This window comes from Sorex fumeus, unplaced genomic scaffold (assembly GCF_029834395.1).
Source record: "Sorex fumeus unplaced genomic scaffold, SorFum_2.1 ptg000045l, whole genome shotgun sequence".
NCBI lineage: Eukaryota > Metazoa > Chordata > Mammalia > Eulipotyphla > Soricidae > Sorex > Sorex fumeus.
In genome coordinates this window covers 15,355,063-15,376,298 of record NW_026606102.1, presented here as the reverse complement: position 1 = coordinate 15,376,298, position 21,236 = coordinate 15,355,063, and the positions used below count along the sequence as shown (strand labels likewise).

Sequence of the window (21,236 nt, the reverse complement as noted above, 5' to 3'; positions counted from 1 at the left end):
AAACCAGTATTAGCTGCATGCAAAGCAAGCATCTTGCTCTTCTCGGCCCTTAAATATAACCTTATCAAATAAAAATAATGATAATTAAGCCCAGTAAATTTTTATTAGAACTATTTATACTCTACTCTGAAAATGTAGTAGATTTTGAGACTACTGACTCCAGATGATGCCGATGGTCCCTGATACTGCAGAGGATTCAGCAGACAGTTGAAATCATACAAAGTCCTTGATGACCCTTGGGTTTTTCTGTCTAGTTAGGGAGTTGATATTAGCACATGATAGAAATGGTAAGTAAGAAGTAAGAATAAGTATTGTCATAGGGGCATACTGTACACTGTATAGAAAAAAAAAATTGCAATGTAGGCTTTTCCTCCCTTGCCTGGAGAATTGTTTATTCAGCTAATATGGAATCAAGTCCTTGAGTGGCTTTACCCTTGAGCGGCTCAGGCACAAAATTAACTGCTAGAAAAGCAACTTTGGGGGCCAGAGAGATGGTTCTAAGGACTAGAGTGTATATGTTGCAAATGGGAGCCTTTGATTTGATCCCTAGGACAGCATGACCCTCTGAGCACGGTACCTGGGGTAGGCCCCTACCCCAAGCACTATGTGTGGTCCCAACATTAACAAGAAAAGAGGACATTCGAAGAATATTTTTAGGGAGTCAAAGTGATAGTACAGCAGATAGGGTATTTGCCTTGCACACGGCGACCTGGGTTCAATCCCCAGCATCTATATGGTCCCCCAAGCACCGCCAGGAATAATTCCTGGGTGCTGAGCCAGGAGTCAGCCCTGAGCATTGCTGGGTGTGACCCAAAAAGGAAAAAAAAAAAAAGAACATTTTTAACAATATTGGTGAAGATTAGACATTGACCATGTCTATCTGACAAAATTATCTTGTTTTTTTTTCTCCATTATCTATAATATTTATCATAGAATTGGTGTTTATATTCAAAATTATTGACATGGGAAATCCATTATTGAGTATATGCATGCATTTGAGTAAACACTAAGAATAAAATGCAGAGCAAAATCAGATCAGAACCTCATAGTGTGTGTGTGTATGTGTGTGTGTGTGTGTGTGTGTGTGTGAGAGAGAGAGAGAGAGAGAGAGAGAGAGAGAGAGGTCTTTTCATGATTCTCCCCCCTTTTTACTTAATGAGATAAAATGGCTTATAGTATTGTAATTTTTATGCTTTTGATACTCAAAGTTACTGCATCTCCACCCCCACCAAAGTGCCAAGGGCCTGGAGTAGTAGTACTTTGCACATGACTGTCCTGGGTTCAGTCCCTGGCGCCCGATTTGGTCCCATGAGCATGGCAGGATTGTACAGTCTCTCTGACCCTGTCCCCAAATATTTTATTGCCCATTTGCCCGTTTCCTTTCTTTGTTAAGTATGAAACATGAGTATGAGGCATTTGTCTTTCTTCTTCTGACTTCACTTAACCTGATACCCTGTAGTTTTAGAGATTTTTCAGACTTACTTGGCCTACCACCCCTTTCTCAAAAACAAAATTGGCTGAGCACTCAGAGACCATTCCTGGCAGTGCCTGGGGGACCATGTTCAGGTAAGTAAATCCTGGCCTCCTGCATACCTAGCACGCACATGGCCAACTTAACTATCGAACTGGCCCAGAAATTCCTTTCTTTTTCCTGAGACGTCTTGATACTGTTTTCCAATAGAGGCTGGACCAGATGACAGCCTCACAAACAGGGAATTGGGAGTTCCTTTTTCACAGCATCCTGCCAACACTAGTTGTTTCTGGGCTTTTTTAATTTATTGAAGGAGTGGAGACGGTACTCCCAGCAGTGCTGGGGGCTATCCCATGGCTCACTCCCAGTGGTACTTAGGGGCCATATGGTATCAGGGATCATGCCTAGGTCTCCCACATGCAAAGTGTGAGCTCAGCCCATTGAACTATCTATTTAGCTCTGTTTCTGGAGCATTTTTGTTATGTACTATTTTCACTGGTATAAGAAGATACCTTAATGTTACATTGATTTGTATTTTTCCTGATGATCAGTGTTAATATTTTTTCACATTCCTGATGGCCATCTTATATTTTTTTAAGTTTCTTTTCCTGTTTTTTTTGGGGGGTCTCTCCTGGCAGTGCTCAGGAGCTATTCCTGGGTCTGTGCTGAGTTTTGCTCCCAGAGGTGCTCAGGGGACCATGTATTGCCAAGAATTGAACCCAGGCTTTTGCACACAAAGAATGCACTCCATTCATTGAGTTATCTCTCTGACCTGGCCCATGTCTGTCTTCTTTGAGAAGTATCTCTTCAGTACCCACCCCCCATCTCCCAACATTTTGTTGGGGTTGTTTGTTGATGTTGCTGTTGTTCTGTGAGTCCTTTATATATCTTGAATATTAGTCCTTTGTCAGATTTATGATGTGCTATTTTTTTTTCCCATTCCGCAGGTTATGTTTGAACTTTCGCTGTATTTTTCTCACAATGCAGAAACATTTTTAGTCTGATGTTCCGTTTGTTTATTTCTGCTTTTTTCCCCCTTTATAATGGACTAGAACCATCAAAAGCACCTCTGAAGTCAGTATCATAGAATACTGACAATGTTTTCCTTGGTGAATTTTATCAATTTGGGTCTAATATTGAGTTCTTTAATCCAATTTGAATTAATCAGGGGTGGGGGCACACTCACCAGTGCTCAGGGTTTATTCCTGGCTCTGCACTTGGGGATCACTACTGATTCACCTTGGGGGCCATGTATGATACCTGCATTTAGAATTTGGGTTGCCACATGCCACACAACGATTCTACCCACAGTACCATCTCTTCAGCCCCTTGAAAAAACTTTTGTGTATGATATGAGCTAGGAGACTTTGTTTTTTTTTCTTTTTGTATGTGATTAACCAGAGTTTTCCAGAACCATTTGTTGAAGAGCTTTCTTTTCTCCACTTAATATACTGAGATCCTATGTCATAAATCTGTTCATACATTTGAGGATTTAATGCAGGGTTCTCAATTCTATTCTATTGATCATTTTTTTTAAAAAAAATTGTAGTACCCCACTTTTGTTGTTTAGTTGGCCACATCCAGTGATGCTCGGGAGTTATTCCTGGCTCTGCAGTTGGGAATTACTCCTGGTGGTATGCATGGGACTACATGGAATGCTGGGCCAGCTGGGTCAGCTATGTGTAAGGCAAGCACCCTATCCATTATACTATCTGCCTGACCCCAATACCACACTGTTTTGATTACTCTCATTTTATTTTATGCCTCCTGACTTATTTTTTTCTCAGAGTAATTTGGCAACTTCAGGAGTTTTGTGGAAATTCACCTTATTAAACCTTAGTTCAGTGTTGAACATAATAATAATAATGCAAGTAGGAGACAGAGGGTGATAAAGTTTACATAGACGGAGAAGGTTAGGATTGATGATTGAGGACTTATGGAAAGGGAAAGTTTGTTTATATATACAGACACTTTACAGATTAGCTCATGAAATTAAAGAGCAATTTTTAAAAATGAAAAACTGAGTTTCTTCTGCAAGACTTTTCTTCTGGATGCCATAGCAGTAATAAATTTGCAAGTCACCAGTTGATGCTGTGAGCTGCTTTGAGGGAGCCATGTTATCTATGAAGGGGGTTCCACAGGCTGCTGTATTCTCAGTGTCCTTGTCAGAGAATTGTTTGAAATCAACTCAATAAATCTCAGTTTGGAACTCATCCTTTATGACTGCAGCCGAGGACCTGAGAGATAGTGCTGGGGTGAAGACACTTGCCTAGCCTTGGACACAGCTGACCCTTGCTCAATCCCTAGAATTATATACATTCCACAAACACTGCGAGGATTTGACTCCTGAGCATAAAGCCAGGAGTAGCCCCTGAGAACTTTAGGGTGTAGCCCCAAAACCAAAGAAAGTCCAGCCCGGACCCTAAGAAAAAAGGTACACAAGGGAAACTTTGGAGTGATAGAAATTTTTCGTCTTAATTGTAAGGTAAAGGTAAAGTCTTAATTGTAGTTGTATTTATAAGTGTGTAAACATGTCAAATATGTAGTTTCATATTTTGAAACTGTACATATAAAATGGATTTTATTATAAATTATAACATTGCTTTGTAAGAATAATTCAGACACATGTAGAATTATAGTTGTGCTTTGTTTCATTGTACGGGCAATGAGAATAGATGATAGGAAGAGTTCACAAAGTCAGAGAAGAAAATCTGGGTAAGTTCTGAGTGGGAATCAGTGTCAGGGAGTCAGTGTCAAGGGTACAAATAACAGCTGATGGGGCCAGAGCAGTAGTACAGCCAGTATGATGTTTGCCCTGCACATGGACGACCCAAGATCAATTCCTGGCATCCCATCATATGGTCCCCTGAACACAGCCAGTAGAAACCTCTAAGCATTGCTCTGTGTGACCCAAAAACCAAAACCAGGTGGGGGAACCCAGAAAACAAACACCACCCCCAGCAAATAACAAGGACTGAGGTTGGAAGGTTTATGGCAAATCAAATTTACAAGAAACTCAAAATAAGATCATTGCATGGACGACAGAAAATGGGGAAGTACAAAGTATACGATGAAGCAAAGGTCATCAAAGGTCATGAAGCAAAAGCCCTCCTTACTGGAGGGCCAAAAAACCTTGTAGGCGAGGCTGTTCAAGATTGAGTTATAACCTAAGCATTGTGGCAACAGTTGAAGTTCTTGAATTGAGGAGTAAGGCGCTGGCTGATGAGGGAGTGAGGAGACTGGAAGTACTGTGACTGTTACGTTGAGAATGAATTGGAGGTTCCTGGGTAAATTCGGGGAAATGTAAGGTAAAGGTAAAGGTAAAGGCCCTCCCGTTGATCGTCGATTGGCTCCAGCGGGCCCAGTAACGTCTCCATTGGAGACTTTGTTGTTACTGTGTCTGGCATATCGAATACTCTCGGTAGTTTTGTAACCAAGGACATTTTTGCCAAAGATCTTGTAGATAAAGATGGTAGTGGTGATGGGGAGGGGAACATTACTGAGTTTGTGCTGAGCAAAATTGACAGGACATGGTGGGTATTGAATGTGTTGTCGAGGACTGCTCGGTTGGTTTGCACGTGAAAATGCTGGTGGTATCATATACCGAGAGTAGTGGAAGAGGAGGCGTTTTGAGATGTGCGCAGAGGCAGCATTGGACATTTGGGGGGAAATGCTCGTGAAACAACTGAAGACATCGATTGAGTACTTCTAAAACTTATTGAACCTTTCGAGTCAAGTGCCCGGTCGTACCGGTGAAACGACAGAATTAAGATGTTTGGGAGTTGAATAGAAGTCTAGAAGTCTAAGCAAGAACCAACAGGATCAGGTCGGTTAAGTTCATCACTTCGCTGCGTTTTTGCATGGCTTGTCTCGAGGACCCATAAACCAGAACTTTTCCTCCGCCTTGAAGTTTTGCCATTTGGGATTCCTGAAGCTTCTTCACAAGCCACCTACATTCCTTCTGGCTCTGTGGCGCAACAGCGGGCCCACGGCCTTGCGGCTGACTGACAGCGGCGCCCGTGCCAGTGTCGACTGCTGTGGGAACTCCCCCGCCTGCTTCCCCTATCCCCGCCCCACGCGCGCCACACAAACAACTTTCCGGAAGGAAGCCCGAGCCCCCTCCGGCTGGAACTTGGCTCCCGGCTCGGGGCTGCGAGCGAGCGGGGTGGGTGTCGGCGCCGCAGGGTTGCGGCCGGGCGCCGTCCAATGGAAATCCCCGACGCCCGCGCCCCCACGCCCCAGCTCCCACGGATGACGCCGGCCCTCTCCCGGCGGTGGCGCTGGAGTGGCGGGCAGCGGCCGCGAGCCTCGGGCCACCGGGCCGGGCGCGGGGCCTCCGACACCCGCGGTGAGCTCCGGGTTCCCCAGGAGGCTGCGGCGGCGGCGGGAGGCGGGGGTCTCCCGAGGGGCCCCCACCGCCTCTCCGGGAGCCGCGGGTCCCGGCCGGCCCCTCCCGGAGGCCCGGCTTCCTCCTGCCAGTCCGGCCCGCGCCGCCGGAGTGCGCCTCACCTCCCAGCAGGTGACCCGTGGCCAATCGCCAGGGCTCTCTTTACCCGGAACCGGCAGGGCCAGCCAATCGGGGCGGCTCCTCGGCCTGCGCGGGGGCGGGGCAGCCGGGGCGGGCGACTCGGGCCGGGGGCGGGGGCGGCCCAGGACCTGCGGACCGACCCGGCGAGGCCGCCCGCTGGACTCGCGCTGCCCCGGGCTCCATCCCTGGGCGTCGGAGAGTGGGTGCTGGGCGGCGCCCCCGGCTCCCTGCCCCGGAGACGCGGAGGGCGGGGGCCTTGGCGGATGGCTTTCTTGCCTGGCACTTGCGGAGTGAGTAGACCCTGAAGGTCTGGGGAAGGGGCCGGCCCCCACCTCTCGGCCCCGGACCGGCAGTGCCCGGGCGGTGGGCGTGCACGCGCGCTCTCCCTGCCTGCTCTCCCTGCCTCCTTCCCGGCGCCCTCTGGGGTGAGTAGGACCACCCGGCTGCCGGCCGGGACCCCTCGCCTGGGGAACTTCCCTCCTTCGGGTCGAGGGGGTTGGAGGCCGTGGCTGGGGCCTCCTGTCCCCTCCCCCGAGTGTCCTCGCCCCCCGCCGGACGCTGGAGTGAATCTCGGCCCGCTTTTGGATCCATGTGCGTGAAGCTGTTTTCCTTCCGCGTACAGCCCCTGGTATTATTATTATTATAATCACAGGCTCTCAGTGGGAAAGCTTGGTCTTCACCAGTTGCCCCTGGACAGAATCTCGAGCCACGGGCAAAATTAATGCTGTCTTATTTTTGACGGTATTCTTGTCTGACCCTGTATTTTTGTGTTTTAATATCCACGGGTTCTTATTATTTGGGAGTACGTATCTCGGGAGGGAAGTGGCTTTATGCTCTTGGGGTAGCTGCTGCAGAAATAGGGGAAATGGGGGGGGGGGGGGTTTCATTTCCCAGCCTTAGCCGAGTTACGGAAAGTTGAGTGTGATGAGTATATTAGGAAGCGTGTATGAGTTTTTCTGTAACTTTGGTTCTGGACTTAACAAAAGTTTTTGTTTTGCTGTGAAAGTGATGTATTGAGCAAGAAAACTACTTTTTTGTTAAATTCAAGTTATGTTTGTTTTTATTTGTTAAACTATTTTTATCTGTGTTCAGAAAACTAAAAGCAAATCATGTAATTATTTCTCTTGATTTTCAGTAGAGAAGCTTCTAAAAATCTTGGAACAGACAACTCGAAAATAATTTTGATTTTAAGTGCTTCTGTAGTGAATTTTCAATTGGATATTAATCCATTATCTGTGAGTCATCTTAAAAGCATTACCTGTATTAACTGAGTAGGCAACAGAACCCTTTACATGAACAGAATTAACATCTCTTACTTAAAAATTTTTTAACTTTCATTTTTTTGTGCAGCCCAGCAACAGAAAACTTAGATTTGGAAAGTCTTCTTACTTTCTTTGCTCAGAAAAGCTTATATCTCTAGAAATAACAAAAATAATAATACTGTTTCCAGCTTGTCCTGAGGCGGTCGATATACTTAAGAGTATTCCCACATGTATTTTCTACCTTTCAAATGCTGCTGATTACATCCATTTTGATAGCTCTTAAGTTCAATACATCAGTTTCACAACAAAACAAAAATTTTTGTTAAGTCCAATGTGAGAATTGTATTTTAAACACTGCCATCCCGTCTTAAATTAGCGTTATCAAGGAATAAAGTTCAACGTACATTTGATATAGCCAGGAAAGAGCATTGTGATACCAAATCATATTCTACTAGAAATCAGTTGCATGATTTGCAGTGCTTCACAGGAGAAAAAGGATATCAGTCTTACATTCTAAAATGTGAATTCTCAGGTCAGATAGTTCAGAGGGTAAAGCTGATGTAGGTTTGATCCCGGGCAACCCATATGGTCCCTGGAGCACTGCCAGGCATGATTCCTGAGTGCAGAACCAGGAGTAAGTCTGGAACATCACTGAGTATGGCCTCAAAAGTGTTTTTTTAAAAAAAGAAAATCCTAGAGTGTTCCCTAAAGGATGTTAAATTCTATCATTATCTAAACTTTATACTATAGAATGATGCTTGATACTTTGTGGAGATACTGTAGAAAAGGGCGTTTTCCCAATTACCATAATATCTTTTCACTTAAAATTATACTTAGGAAGATTACTTTAAAAATGAAGTCTTAAGCCAAGATTATGTTTATTTTTTGGTTTTTGGGCCACACATGGGTTTACTTAGCACTTACTCCTTGCTCTCCACTCAGGGATTACTCTGGGGCTACAAGGACTATATGGGGTGCCAAGATTGAAACCTGGCCTATTGCATGCAAGGCATGTCTCCTATCTGCTGTACTATCTCTCTGGCCCCCCAAGATTATGTGTAATTATTAGACTGAAATAATTAAGTCAAGAATTGCTTTTAATGGAAGTTTTACCACACATAAGGAATTAGTTATTTAAAGCCATTTCCCATGTTTTCCATGTCCAATCACCAGGTCCTGTTAAGTTTACCTTAGTACTCTCTTGGATTTGACATCTTTTTTCCATGTGATAATACTTTCATTCAGATCTCATCAAGTCTTGCAAAACCTTTTGCAGGGATTCCCGGTCAGGGAAGCTTTATCATCAGGGCTGGAGCAATAGTTTAGTGGATAGGGTGTTTGCCTTGCATGTGGCAGACCTAGGTTCAATCCCTGGTATCCCGTATGGTCCCCTGAGCATCGCCGGGTGTGACCCAAAATGCCAAAAAAAGAAAAAAATACCACAACCTTTGCAGGGAGGAGGAGGGGGTAGAGGGGTGGGTTTGGGGTTATACCAGGTAGTGCTCAGGGCTTACTCTTGGCTGACTCTGTGCTCAGAGTTTACTCGTGGAGGTACCATATGTGGTCTGGAGATCCAGCCAGGGTTGGCACGGGCACGGCAAGCACTTAAATCTGTTTACTACCTGTCTAACCCAGCAAAATCCTTTCTTAACTAAATTGTGTAATATTTTCTCAATGTTCTCCTTCCTTGGCTCCCTTTTCCTGGAAATGTTCTGCTTATATCCTTCATCCAAAACCAAATCTGAGTCACTCACTTTAAAATGTTTTAATTCCCTCTTACTGAAGTCTAGTGGCCTGGCATGTTCTTCGAGGCCCTTCACATCCTGGTTCTAGTTTAGTTTCCTTGGGTCTTGGTCCAGGTCCAGATAATCTACCCAGGCAATCTACCCAGCACTGTGAATTGATACTCATTTATGACTACCATAACCTTTCAGCTCTTTGTCTGTACCTCTTGCATAATGTTTTAGGTAGAGCTAATAGTCCTGTTCTTTCTTTTATAGCTCCTCTTTTGTTTTCTTGAATGTCTTCCGTTCCCAGGCAGAGTGATTCTGACTTTAGACCTCTGTCTTGGGAGGGGAAAAGAGAGGGGAACCACACCCAGGGGTGTTCAGGGGCTACTTTCATCTCCCTGCTGTCAGGAAGTCGGGGAGGGAGAATCACCCAAAAGATGCTCAGGGGCCCTTATGGCCACTCCATGGAACCCAGGCCTCCTGGTCGCATACCCTCCAGCCCATTTGGTTTGCTTTCTCATTTCTGCTCTTACCATTTTGTGTGCGACTACACTTTAGTAATACCTTTATATTATAGGTGTCACAGCATAGTATTGTAGAGTTCTGTTTACGTAACTGGTTCTTGGCTTTGACTCTCATTTCCTAGAATTTAGAGAACCTTGCGTGGTACATAGTATGTTCTCATGAATGCATATTAAATAAACAAATATTTGACTCAATCATGCCCTAAATCTGTGTATCTTTGACTCAGTTGGCTGAAGTTAGTTTACCCCTGTAAATTAGAAATCTTTCCTCCACACCAGACACAGGATTAGAGGAACAGCATTATAATGGTGAGATGAATCACAGTCATTCTCTTCCTCATAACCTCTTCTGCTCTTTCCATTTGGCTCAATGTAGTTGACAGACTACTATTAGTACAAGCAGATTTTGGTTTTGAAGTAATATCATGGGAAAAAGTCTACAGGATAGTACAGTGGGTAAGGTGCTGCCTTCCATGTAGCTGACCCGGGTTAGACACTTGAACCCCATATGGTTCCTTAACCCCCAACCAGGAGTGATCCCTGAGTACAGAACCAGGAGTAAGCCTGGTGTGACCCTCTGCCCGCCCTCCTCCCGACCAAAAAACAAAAAAGTGTATAGGGAAGTTAGGGAGATGGCTTGGGTGGGTGAAATTTGAGCTTATTCCAGAACGTTAGGTAATGATTATAATTTGCTATTAACTGTATTGTCTTTAAAGATGTCCTTTGAAGATGATGATAGTACTTGGCACTTAACAGAATTAAATATTTGTGCAGTGTATGAAGGGCCATGTGTGTATTCAAGAGGAGGGAGAGATATTTAATAGTCTTCCCCACATTGGAGTCCACTTATTTATAGATGCCTTTTAGATCTTTGTTTCTTTGCTCTGTTGAGAATGAACAACTTATTTTTTCCTGAACTATGTCACCAAATTATTCTGCTTGCTCAGTTGTTTCTTTGCATCCTTTGCATTTCATAACATGTTTTAAATCTGGTTGCATTTATCTTTCTCAGTTGTTTTCAAGGTTACATTAAATTGTGGAATTTGCTTGTGCTTCAGCATTTCTTATCATGTCCCAGAGGGCTTGGTTATATTTGGAATATGTAAGTTATTTTTAGCTAAACAAAATTAATTTTATTTTATTTATTTATTGCAAAATTAATTTTAGTGGTTGGTTTATATTTTTGTCTTTGAGCCACACCCAGTGGTGCTCAGGATGCTGGTTCTTTGCTCAGGGATCACTTCCAGTTGGGCTTAAGGGTTGGACTGTATGGGATGCTAAAGATTGAATTTGGGTTAGCCACCTGCAATGCAAGTGATGTTATGTGTTGTACTATCTTTCCGGCCCCTGAAATTAATCTTTTCATTTATTTATTTTGTTATTTGACATTTTAATATTTTGGAATTATTGTTATTGATGCTCAAAGTATTTTTTTTAGCCAATGAAATCGTCTTTAAATTGCTTCTTTATAGCCTTTCTACATATCCTCATTTAGTCTTTAAATTTTTTTTTATTTTATAAAGCAGTTCACAGAATTAATCTTTTAAAGTGAATGAGCTATTTATTTACTCACTAGTAAACGTGCTTCTTTACCAGGAGACATTGACTTCTTAGAATCCTAGGACTACAAGGAAATCTTAGAGATTCTTTTTGTTTTTTAGTTGTATATTTGGTTTACATCATTTTCTATTATTTTTTAATCTCCAATTGCAGACAGAGCCAGTCGCTGCAAATAGATCTGTAGCCACTGCAGATACAAATCCCTGCCTAACCTGTAGTACCACTTCATCCAGAACGTTCCTGTGCACTCGTTCATGGAGGATCAGTTGCAAAACCATTCAAGGCATCCAGCAAACAACCCCCGAAAGAAAGCGGTAGGGCGTTCGCCTTACAAGCGGCCAACATGGCCAACCCGAGTTCGATTCTTCCGCCCCTCTCGGAGAGCCCGGCAAGCTACCGAGAGTATTCGATATGCCAGACACAGTAACAACAAAGTCTCCAATGGAGACGTTACTGGGCCCGATCGAGAAAATCGACGATCAACGGGAGGGCCTTTACCCTTACCTTTATCTATTATTTTTTGCAACAGTGTTAATTTTTATCTCTTAAGGCATACAAAGTTACCACGCCTTCACCATTACCAGAGTACCAAGTTTTAATTCCACCTCTATTTTTATAGTGGAGGGGAAAAGTCTCAGAGAAGCCAAGTGACTTGCCCACCCAAGGTCAGTTAGAGACTAGAATAACTAGGACTAGAGCCCTATTATTTATTTATTTATTTATTCATTTTAGTTTTTTATTGTCTCTAGAGAGAATGGCCGGAGTGATAGCACAGCAGTAGGGCGTTTGCCTTGCGCACAGCCAGCCTGGCCGAGCGGGTTCGATTCCTCCACCCCTCTTGGAGAGTCCAGCAAGCTACCGAGAGTATCTCGCCCTCACGGCAAAGCCTGGCAAGCTGCCCGTGATGTATTCAATATGCCAAACACAGTAACAACAAGTCTCAAAAAAAAGGGAGACGTTACTGGGCGTGCTCGAGCAACTCGATGAACAACGGGAGGACAGTGTTTGTTGACAGAGAGAATGGACTCCATTACTTCCTTCCCAAATCCCAGCCCACTAATTTGGGTTTCCTTTCATATTCAGCCTTTGGATTTCAAAAATATCATCTCACATATTTTCCAAGAGAATGGTGTTCCACATGCGGTCCTATCATGTTTTCCAGCACCTCTTTCTGCTCATCCTATCCCTAAATCTGGCAGTATGCCTTCGTGGTTCTTCTTTACTTATCTTCTTTATTTTCCTCCTTCTCTGCTGCTTTCTTCTCAAGAAAGCTCCTCCTCATATCCTGTGGTCACTTGGGGCAGTTTCAGTTTCTGATCGGATTTAGCCCCTGGGAGTGAGAAAATCGAGGGCTGGCGGTGTCATTAAATGCCGATTTATTCCTCTTGCTCCTTTTCTTTGGTACTTTTCTGGAAAAGACAACGCAGGCAGAATCACCTTTGTGTAGCACCTTCGGATTGCCCTGCGAGACGTGGTTTTTTCCCTGTTCCTTCAGACTTGGGGTGTTCAAGACCTCCTGCTATTTCTGATATCAGGGTGTCCGAGAAATCTTTTGTTCTGATGCTTTCCCTCCTTTCCCCTTCCCCCAGCAGTGCCCAGGAATCACTCCTAGTGGTGCTTGGTGAAAACCGTATGCAGTGCCAGGATGTGCCTTTACCCCCATACTGCCTCTCTGGCATCCAACCACTTTTAAGAGTTCAAACACTCCATCTGGTAATACTGTAAAACGTCCAATACTCTGCAGACTGCCAAGGCAGAAATAACAACTTTTACTTAAAAGTTAATGTTTATCTATGAGTGTCATAGTGCCGGTATGACCCCGGCATACCATGTGTTAGTGGCAAATCCTGCACTCTGTGTTATCTCTCAAAACCTTTCTCATGTCATTAACTTTCTCTGACCTTTGTATCCTTTTAATAATGTATTTTCCAAGCTTGGGTCAGTTGTACACAGACAGATGTTTATTCACTCTATAGATTTGGAACTTTTAGGGAAGGGTCTCTGTCTACTTCATCTTGGCATCTTAAAGCTCTACCACAGTGCTATTTAGTCACAACAGATGTCTGATGAATAAGTCATTATTCTAAATCTGAATTCTAAGCCCAGAGTAGTATGTGTCAAAATGTCCGCATGAGAAGATTTGATGAGAATGTATTGTTAGAGGACAAAGGCCATTGTCATTGCCTGATCATATACCACCTATACAGTACAACATGTCTTGCTCATTTTCTTCTTTAAAACTTTTAATTAGCTTTTAAAAAATTGGCACCCATCTGTGTAATGATAAATCCTTTAGGGCAAATTGATTATATTTTAATAAATACTAATTTATAATCTGCAGACGTTCCTTTATTACTTTCCTTATTTAAATGTTGGGACCAGAGAGATAGTACAGGAGTTAAGGACATTCGCCTTGCTTGTGACCAGACTCTGGTTCCATCCCCAGTGCTGCACATGGTTCCCTAAGCACTGCCAAGAAGAACCCTAAGTGAAGAGCCAGGACTAAGCCCTAAAGCAATTGTGTTCCCATTAAAAAAAAAAATTAACAGGCACATTTCAGAGTTTCTTCATTCGTTTCTTTAGACAGTTTTTGTTGAACACATGCCACTAACCAAGCACTCATCTGCATGATATAGAGGAGAACAAAACAAGAGTTCTCCTCATGGGCATATGTAAAAAAAAAAATAGTTTAAATTATAAGCCTACTTAAAATTTAGTAGAAACCTTAGTAGATTTCTGACAATGGTTTAAGTCAGGACAATGCTGTATTACACTTTAAAGTTTCAGCCAAAACTGAGTTTGTTTCCTTCTGTTTGACACTAACTGGCAGCTTAAATCAGATCTATAAAAACTGCTTTGACAAATTTAATCTCAGAAATAAATGCCAAAGCAGTTACAGAATTCATTCTTTTCATTTCAGAGTTCTGTTTTTCTGGTTGGCTTGAGGTAGAGACCTTTGGTGCTCATTATCTGTTAGTCTGGCGATTTCGTCATTTACATCCCCAAGGATGTTGTTTAGTTTTTATTTGTCCTATTTTGCTATACACAGACATTCAACATTGTTAGATTATATATATCACTTTTGTTTGTTGGCTTGGTTTTGGTTTTGAGTCTGCACCCAGCGATGCTCAGGGCTTAGTCCGGCTCTGCGCTCAGGGATCACTCCTGGTGGTGCTTTGGGATGCTATGGGTTGAACCCAGGTTGGCTGTATGCAAGGCAAGCAGCCTGCCTCGTTGGCTATCTCTCAGGTTCTGGCATTTTGGTTTTCAAAACGTTTTATGACCTACTTTTTCAGCAAGCTTTTTTGTTAAGAAAATTCTGCATTTATTTTAAATTTGAACTACTGAAATATGCAGTTTAAGGATTTGCATATTCTAAGTAAATTCTCTTGGTTATATGAGAAACTGAATTTCTCTTTGATCAGTTTTCACGGAAAGTTGTTGAAAACTTCTATTTTTGATGAATCCTTCAAATTAGGAAGTTGTTTTACCTTGTAAAATGCTTCCAAACTGAATATCCCATTAGAGTGGTAAGAAAGTTCCTTTTTTTTTTTTTTTTGCTGCTTCCCTTCCTTACTGATGCAGTGATTTGCAGTACTGATAGACAGTTTCATGCATACATCATTCCAACACCACCAGAGTACTGCTTCCTCCACCAGTGGTGCAAAGACCCTTTGAATTCACACTTTCCCCTCCCCTACCAGCTAGCTCTAAGATGCCCTTGCATTTGGCCATTTGTTGTTCCTTTACTGTGTAATAAAGTTTGGTTTTTTATTTTTTCATGTCATCCTAGTAAGGCCTCAGAGACTATTTCAATCCTGAATTGACACAGTCTGGTGAGTTTTCAGCCTTCTTACACCTGCGAACTGGTGAGAATAAAATACTTTGCAGACTGCCAAGGCAGAAATAACAGCTTTTACTTAAAAGTTAATGTTTATCTATGAGTGCCATAGTGCCGGTTTGACCCAGGCATACCTTGTGTATGCAAGAATGGCAATAGCTTTTTCAGGGACGAGAGCCAATCAGCACATGGACTGGTGGTTGTAACCACTGATGTAACCTTTGGCTTGTTTAGGTTCTGGTGTTGGGGCAGCCTCCCAAGCAGTGCTCAGGGGGCCATTCTTGGAGATATTCTGCCAGCAGGGTCAGACCATTCAGTGCTTGGGACCAGGAAAGCAGAGCTGCTCTAAAGCGGCAGTGCAGAGACTATGGGGCCACCCTGGCACTGCTCAGGGGCCTCCAGGGCTGTTTGCAGCAGTGTTGAGAGTGGGCACGTGGTGCCCTGGCTCAAACTGGGCTTGCAGGCATGTGCCCTCTGACCCCTGTGCAGAGGGTTCCCCAGACCCTAAACTGTGATTTCCCACAATTGCATGGCTGCTAGCTAACCTACAGGTGTCTTGAGAAGAAAACTTGGGCTAATTGCCAAAGTCATGTGCTAAAACTATTTTGTTAGAGGGAGTGAAGTTGGTATTTTTGGTTTCATGAATGTTGAGTCATGTTCATGGTATTCGTGGAAAGGATATGGGAATAAACTTTAGGTATTCTGCATTGTTTCACTGCCTAGTTTTCTTCCCAGCATTCTAGTAGAGTGGTGATTGCTAATTTTTAGGTATTTTTAAATGCTGTTCTTGTTTATCCTTTTGTTCTTTTTCTTCTTTTAAAAAATTTGTTGAATTCTGTTGCCAGGGGTGGGGATGAGATGCATCCAGCTGTGCTTCGGGCCTGCTGATGTGGGGATTGTGGGACCATGTGTGGTGCTGGGGAATGAACCTGGGTCAGCTGTGTTCCAGGAGGTGCCTCTCCCACTGTGCTGCTTTCCAGGTCCCATCATGCTATTTGTGAAATCTAGTTACATACTTTATAGAGGGGGGAGCATGAAATATATTGTCCGTAGGGGGGAATTTTGTAAGTAGCAGCTGTTGGTAATTTGCTGTAATAGACATGAAGAGAAGCTGCCCAGGTAAACTGGGAGATGTGGCCATCCTACTGTCACCTAAAAATCCTTAGGATTTTTTATTTATTTAATTTTGACATATGTCTGTTGAATAAATTGGGAGAAGTCTTTTGGAAAGACAAATGAGTAATGACTTACATAAAGGGAAATGGTACCTATCTCAAACGTGTATGTATAGTTTGAGTAACAGGCTACTTTATGGAATCGGATTAATACTTTTCCTGTAAGTCAGGGTACCTGTATTAGATGAAGAAATCAAGAAGAACAAGTAGTGATGCTGAGTTTTAAATAAGTTCTCAAAATTTTAGCTCTGAAAAAAGTTCTTCATGGATTTTCTGTACTTACAGATTAGAATTAAATAACTATATATTAATAATCTATAATTAAATATAGATTAATACTTTATATTATTAATAATTGCATAATATTCACTCTAATCCTTATCAAATGAAATTATTTTTGTTTTTATTGAGGTATCGTGGCCTACTGTGCTACTAATTACTGTTTCATACTTGCAGTATAACTGCAGCACACACCCTCCATACTGCTGTACACTGTACTGCTCTGTGCTTGACTGCTTTTGAAATAGCAGCTCGGTTCTGTTTCAGTTCAGATTCATCATGTGTGTTTGTGTGTGTGTATCTGTGTAGGCCCATCTGTGTGGGCCCGCACGTGTTTAAAACAACTTTTTCCCCTTTGGATTTTCTAGGTAGTATACAATGGGTGTGGCGGCCGTTCTTAGTGACTCTCAGCTTCACAGTTCAGTTCTCAAGCCCAGGGACATGCTGCCTGGATCTGCCAGTCTGGGGATGGGGGGCTGACTGCAGGGACTGTTGGGGTTAAGTTTGGGATGGTCACGTGGATGGAGTGCACCCCTCCCCCACAACTCTCTCCCCTTGGCCAGGGCTTTTCTAAAAGAAAAACAAATTCATTATTGCTTTGATTATTTTCTATGTAAATTTAAAGATAAAAGTGATTCTAGTTTTAGAACAGTACTATATCATTATTATTATTATATTATTATTTTACAGGGGGGAACCCTTCCTTATGTTTATTTGTGACCAAAATAATTAGTACAATTTGCTTCTTGTGGTTCAAAAGCAAGCCTAATGCTTAATGCTTTTCTGAAAGTCTTTTTTGGGCTTTTGGAAGGAATATATTTTCCAATGTGATATTTTGCTATATGTTTTATTTGTTGCTCTTAGCATTTTTTGGGGGGTGGATTGGGTTTGGGGACCATATGTGGGGAATCTTGAGGGACCAAGTCCAGTACCCGGGATTGAACAGGAGTAGCACTTTAACTCTTCTACTATCTCTCTAGCCCATGTTTTTATTTTTTAAAGGAATGTTAAATACAGCTCAGCTGTTAACTTAGATAATTTATTTGATAGTTGATCGATCACCATGAAAATTTTATAGCATTGCCTAATTTGTTTTTTTCATATATCAAGTACTAATCAAGTTCCTTTTACCGAGGTAGTAATTTAAGATCTAGGGATGTGATAGTGATTCCTGATGACTGTGATTCATATTGTGAAAAGGAATTAGAACATACACTATTGTTATTTTGTGAATATTGAATATTATTTTATCTATCAACTTTGGTTTATTTTCATGCCATCTCTAGATGAGAAATTGTAGACTGAAAAAGTAACTTTGTCAGATTATGCAGACAGTTGTTAGTTACCTACAGACTGTTGAAAATTGAAGATCTATTAAGTGGACAGCTAAAGAGATTTAAAAATTTATAATAAGTATTAGTATAGTAGTACCTCTGAATGATCTGGGCATTCCATATGTTAAGTGGCGGTAGCCTTTTCTTGAACAGCCATAAGTTTCTTGGACAAGCCATGATTTTCACCTCAAAAAAATACTGTTATTTAATAGAAAATAATGTATTTGTTGTCAGAAAACTGGTCGAAATTTCCATTAAGCCTAGGATATATCTTAGCAGTAAAGCACTTGCATTGCATGTGTGAGACCCTGGGTTTGATTCCCAGCACTACAAAAAATACATAAAAATCCACATAGAGAAGAAAACGAAACTGGATAATTTGGATAAGCATATACAGAGTTGGATAATTGTTAATCATACTGTGCTGTGATAATAAAGAAAGCCTGTAAAGTGTGTAGCAGAGGACTAAAGACACCTGAAAGAAAATTTAAAATATATTCTAAATCCATTATGACTAGAAAAACTGCTTAGAATTTGGGAACAGGTGGGTGTGGCAACAGAAACGTGACTCAGAGGGGAGCACATACCACATACGAGTAAGGGTCTGGGTTTGATTCCCAGCATATACACATTTCAACAAATACAATTTTATGAGCATTTTTGAATTAAAAATACTTCCTCCAAATGAAAAAACAGTTATAAACTATTTGTGATTAAAAAATAGGAGAACATTCTTACCTTTGAAATTTTCTAGTCCTCCAAATTTTGTTCATTTAATTGAAGTGATACGTCAGAGAGAAAGCAGGGAATCCAGTTGCTTCCAGTTTTTCAGTAGCCTCAAGGAAATTACAATACTGCACATATAGCCGAGGCATTGGAGCTGGGGAGATTGGTTAGGAACCAGCCGTGCGCAGGGACCTGAGTTCTATTCCCAGATGTAGCCCTGCAGGTGCTGACCCAGCACTGCCAGGCCGCATCAGCACTGCATTGTAGGGCTAGCTTTGAAAAGTTCTTCCCAACCCCATTTGGCTGAGTATCACTAGGAGTTGGCCTCTAGGCCCCCTGAGCACTGTTTTGGGAGTTCCCCCAAAACTCACTGTGTTCGTATTTCTGGTTTCTTGATTGTACTTCTGTTTTATTACTAATCCAACTTTTAAGTTACTTGATGAGGCAAAATGGTATCATTTCTAAAAAAACTATTTTGCTAACAAATTTCTAAGAAGTAGAAAAAACAAAATGGGCAAATATGTTTTTATTTTTAACTTGCCACTTGCTGCTCATGTACCTACTTTTCCTCTGTATAATTACAGATTTTTCTCTTATTATTCCTTTAATTATTGATGTGAGACTCACAGCATGGTAACTTTCTATTCTCTCTTTTCCTTACCTTTATGGAAGATCAGTACCACACTTGCTTTTTTCCAGTCTTCTGGTATCTCTCCAGTTCTTGAATTTTCAAAAATAATTGTAAGTGATTCAATTGTAAGTATGCCCTATACTTTTTTCATTGGATGAAAGCATATCTGTAATGAATGTCATCTCAGATTGCTGATTGTGCACATGAACTATCCAAATACTCCTAAATGACAATTCTGCAAATTTTAATTACTTTAATTACAGGGTATATGTTTAGCTAATTTTTAAAAATCAACTGCTTCTGTCTAGATTAATGACATTTTTTATTAGGAGACTTTTAAAATTTTAAGTTGTTGCTTTCTTTTATAGTTCTAGTAATTCTGTTGGTCTAAACTTTTTGATGAGACTTAGGAAAAAAATTTTTTATTTCTAAAATTTTTCTTATGAAACTTACCTTTACTATATTTGTTTTATATTTAGAAACACTGCACATAGGAGTAGTCATGTAAGTTTTCACTGTGAAATAAGATATAATAGAATAATTACTCTTTTGTGATGGGCTGGAGTGATAGCACAGTGGTAGGGCATTTGCCTTGCACGTAGCCAACACGGCCGACCCGAGTTCGATTCCTCTGCTCCTCTCGGAGAGCCCGGCAAGCTACTGAGAGTATCTCGCCCGCACGGCAGAGCCTGGCAAGCTACCCGTGAAGTATTCCATATGCCAAACACAGTAACAACAAGTCTCATGATGGAGATGTTACTGGGCCCGCTCGAGCAAATCGATGAACAACGGGAGGATCGTGACTCTGAACTCATTTGTGGCTCTTTCCAATATTACTCAGCTTTAGCCCTTCCTGTTCGATATTATTTTCCTCAGTTCCTTAAATTGCCCAAAATTTACCTGTTTCTTGGTTTTGACCTCTAGTAACCTTAAAATACCTTTCACTGGCTTTAACTTTCCCTATTCGTTTCCCCCTCCTTTGTTGTCAAGAATTGCTTTAAGTGCTTTGGTATTCTACCCCAAAAGATGTCTTTCATCCTGTTACCCAAGGAGTCTTTCTCCAAAGCACTGTAATTCATAGGTACTTTGTATATAATCTGTATGTACTACATATGTGGTTTGTGTAATTCATAGTTTAAGAACATCTTTTCAGTATTCTTTATATTGGATGAAACATTTGGTTATGTGTATTATAAACGATAATATTTAATTTTCCAACTAAAGTTATTAATAGGAATTCATTTAAGTTTTAGGATAGTTCTTTGGGACATGGGGCACATCCAGCAGTGCTCAGGACTAACTTCTGTCTCTGCGCTGATAGCTCATGGGACAAAATGGGGTACTGGGGATCTAACCCTGGTCTGCGATATGTAAGGCAAATATCCTACCCACTGTACTGTTGCTCCAGCCCTAGTTTTCTGATAATTCTTAGTTTCTTTGAAGTGTTTTCTGAGAAAACCGATGCTATTCAGCATAATGATTAGAAAGTCAGTGTGAAGTACTTATGTACAGTTTTGAGCAATTTGATGTTTTTCTTCAAATCTGATGTTTTCTTCCCAAGTGTTCCTTCCCCAATACTGAAAATCTTACAGTAATAAAATAAAAACAAGCCAGATGGTATTTCTTTCTCTGTTTATATTTTTTATCTTGGTGTGTCCTTGACTGATACATGTTACCAAATTTTCTTGACTTTATCTTTGTGCTTTAGCTTTTTATTTTTTTATTAGCAAAAGGCTCTTAAAACACTAGAAACTACTTTGTTTTTACTGCATGTATCTACATAAATGGTTTTTATTTTTCTAGTAAATTTCTGGTTTTACAGTGAGATTCAGATTAATGTCTGTTTTATTTCTTCTAATTCAGTTCTTATATATCACAAACCACGTTTTCTTTATTTCTCTGTGTAGTGTTTAATTTAAACTTTAAATTAATTCATACAGAAATCATCAGATTAGAACAATGGTTTATCAATATAGTAGGTTAGGAAGCAGCTAGAAACCTTTTTTGGTCCTGATTATCGAAAATGCAAGCTTACATATCTATTAGTCCTGAAGGACATGGATCAAAGAGAAGGAAAGTAAAACAAGGAAGGGAGTGAGGGAGTATACAGTGGACAGCAGAAAGAGAACAGAAAGGTAGGAGAAATAAAGGGGAAAGCATTTGTGAAGATTGGTT

General features: G+C 41.5%; 1 protein-coding gene across 6 annotated transcripts in view; it reads left to right on the top strand.

The window, feature by feature from the left end:
- Nucleotides 1-21,236, top strand: part of OSBPL9 (oxysterol binding protein like 9) — a 180,849-nt gene that overhangs the window by 110,046 nt on the left and 49,567 nt on the right. For 2 of the 6 annotated variants that reach the window (XM_056122448.1, XM_056122447.1), the window contains exon 5: nucleotides 19,103-19,171. The exons of 2 other annotated variants lie outside the window; for them this stretch is intronic. In XM_056122448.1, the coding sequence (XP_055978423.1) occupies nucleotides 19,103-19,171 (69 nt within the window). Of the gene's footprint in view, nucleotides 1-5,717; nucleotides 5,820-6,175; nucleotides 6,290-19,102; nucleotides 19,172-21,236 lie in introns of those variants that run through there. 2 more of the 6 variants (XM_056122450.1, XM_056122449.1) reach the window with 2 other exon arrangements.